General features: G+C 36.7%; 1 protein-coding gene across 1 annotated transcript; it reads left to right on the plus strand.

Annotated features, from left to right (window-relative positions):
* Positions 1 to 1,487, plus strand: LOC104098861 (uncharacterized). Its single transcript, XM_009605694.4, has one exon. It carries the CDS (start codon positions 390 to 392, stop codon positions 1,200 to 1,202), a length of 813 nt encoding a protein of 270 aa, XP_009603989.1. The 5' UTR covers positions 1 to 389; the 3' UTR covers positions 1,203 to 1,487.
* The last annotated feature ends 941 nt before the right edge of the window (positions 1,488 to 2,428 follow it).

The following is a 2,428-nucleotide window of genomic DNA, read 5'->3' on the forward strand; positions in this document are numbered from 1 at the left end:
TCGTACATCCATTCCATTCATTGAGTCCTCATTTCACTATACCAATTCAAACTTCAATTCAGAAATTCTAAAGAAACTGTCAATTATTATCTCCGGCGGAGTGTGTGTTCCCAGTAGTGTATCAGTACGTGTTTCTATGTACATGAATTCTGAATCTACTTCCTTATGCATATTTTTGCATACGTATACAATCTTCTTCCATTTACATTTTCTTTTCAAATTCCCTTCCTTATTATTTTCCATTTTCCCTCCCAATTCTGTAACTGTTCACTGGAAGCCTAGTGGATTTTTCGTTTTCCCAGAAAAATTATTCAGACTGTTCGTTTTTCTCTTGCATTTCACGTGAATTTTAAAAACGGTTTTAGTTAAAAGAGTTCCGGAGTATTAAAATGGACAACGAATTAATGTTTGATAACGTGAAATTTGAGAAAGCGAAAGCAATTGCTAGGTACAATCGGTTTCAGGATATGATGAAGATGCTGCAAATTTTCGAAGTGGTTGTGGCGGTTATGTTGATTTCATGGTCCTGGACTCGTGTTCCGGCGGCCGTTAAACTCTCCGGCGAGTTTTTGGTACAAGTCTCGGCTTATCTGTTTAAGCCTCACGTCGTTTTTCTCATCGGCAACGGTATTATCGTTGCAATCGTCGTGCTCTGCCGTCAAACTGACGCCGGAAGCAACGAGTCTGTTACGGATGATATCAACAGCGAAGAAATTGTCCATAACGAAGTTCAACACCCGATCGTCACTGCTACATACGGCGGCGATGTGCCGATTTTATCCTCTGATTCGCGGCCGGTGACGGCGGAGCCTAGTGTTGCAACGACGGAAGATGAACAGATCGTGTCCTCCGAGAAGGTTCCAGTGATGCAATGTAACGACGTGGCTACAGCAATTGACTCAGCAACAAAGCAGATACAGAAGTTTAAAAGGAGTCAATCGGAGAAATTGAAGCGAGAAATAGCGACGGCGAGTTCACAGCGAGAGCTCCGGCGTTCGGAAACAGATATGCGGCGGTTAGTCGTCCGTACCGGCGATAGGAAATCAACGGTACCAGTGGAAGCCGTCGACACACTGAGTAACGAAGAATTTCGGCTTACAATTGAAGCTTTTATTAAGAAGAATCAAACCTTCTTTGAAAAACAGAGGTTAGCTGAAGCAGAGCCAGAAAAGTATGAACGAATCGGTATCAAGGCCTTTTGAATTGTCTTGCATTTAACTGAATCGTAAGAAATCGGAGTTTAAGGAGTAATAGTTACTGGATTACTACTACTTAATTTTACCATATCGCAAAGGTGAATGGGTTTTACTGTTAATTACGGCGTACCTATTACTGAGATGTATTAATGTACAGTGCTACTCTGCCTATTCCCTGTTTTATTTGGAATTAGGAAGCCAAGTTTACTTAAATGTAGTACGGTATATGATGTTCATTTTATATGCAATTGTTCTTATGAATAATAGTAACCTTTTGTTATTAAGCTTAAATTGTTGTAAGAGCATTTATGATTACAAGATTTATAGTTTCTCATTGTAATATTAGTAGCACAACTAAGACAACTCAACAGCAATGAGTGCTAGATAAATCATTCTCTTTTAATTTATTTCATTAATGCTTTTTGTTAACTATTTTTTTGTACTTTCTTTCTTTTTATCATGCGATAGGTTAGCGAAGCCTGAATATAACGATATTCATATTACAAATTTTACTAGAACCGTTTGTTTTTTTATTGGAAGCTTGCGATTTAATTTTTGACGACAAGTAGGGGTGGATTGTGTTGGAGCTACGTGATCTCGCTATAACGTTCTTTTTTACATAGATTTTTGGTGAAAACTTCAATCCCGAAAAGCATTAAGAAAACATGGCCAAGTACTTATTACTTCTTAGATTGTAATTACTTAGTTGTTCGGAACTCACAAATCATTTCGGCCCGAGGGTCGGAATTTCTTCGAATTTATTCTTGAGGTCTTGAAAAGGGTGTGTGCTAGTTTTATTTTAGTTTATTTTTTCCTCAATTGGAAGGAGGAGAATGTCTTGGAGAGAAGAAAGGAAAGATTTGAACCAATCTGTCCTTTTATTTTCCTAGTGGAAAATACTTTTGTTCGAGTGATCACTGAAAGTAGAAACTTTGACTTAAGGTACAAACAACATATTTATAGTGTAACTAGTGTCTTTTCCTTTTTCTTTTCATTTTCTTCCTGCTTGCCTAGAGAATGCCTAGTCGTTGCATATTAGTAGTAAATTAGGGCTTTGCATAATTTGGTAAATATCGAATTATCGTACCGAAATCGAAAATTTTGGTATTCGATATGATATTTGGTTTATGTTTTAAAAAGAAATTTGTATTAGGTATGGAATTTGATATTTTAAAATAAAATACCGATACTGTACCGAATTATATATTATATTACACAATACACATTTTATT

Source organism: Nicotiana tomentosiformis, chromosome 4, assembly GCF_000390325.3.
Source record: "Nicotiana tomentosiformis chromosome 4, ASM39032v3, whole genome shotgun sequence".
NCBI lineage: Eukaryota > Viridiplantae > Streptophyta > Magnoliopsida > Solanales > Solanaceae > Nicotiana > Nicotiana tomentosiformis.

What these genes read in the sequence shown, in the direction of transcription:
- LOC104098861 (XM_009605694.4), top strand. Translation starts at nt 390, where the DNA reads ATGGACAACGAATTAATGTTTGATAACGTGAAATTTGAGAAAGCGAAA.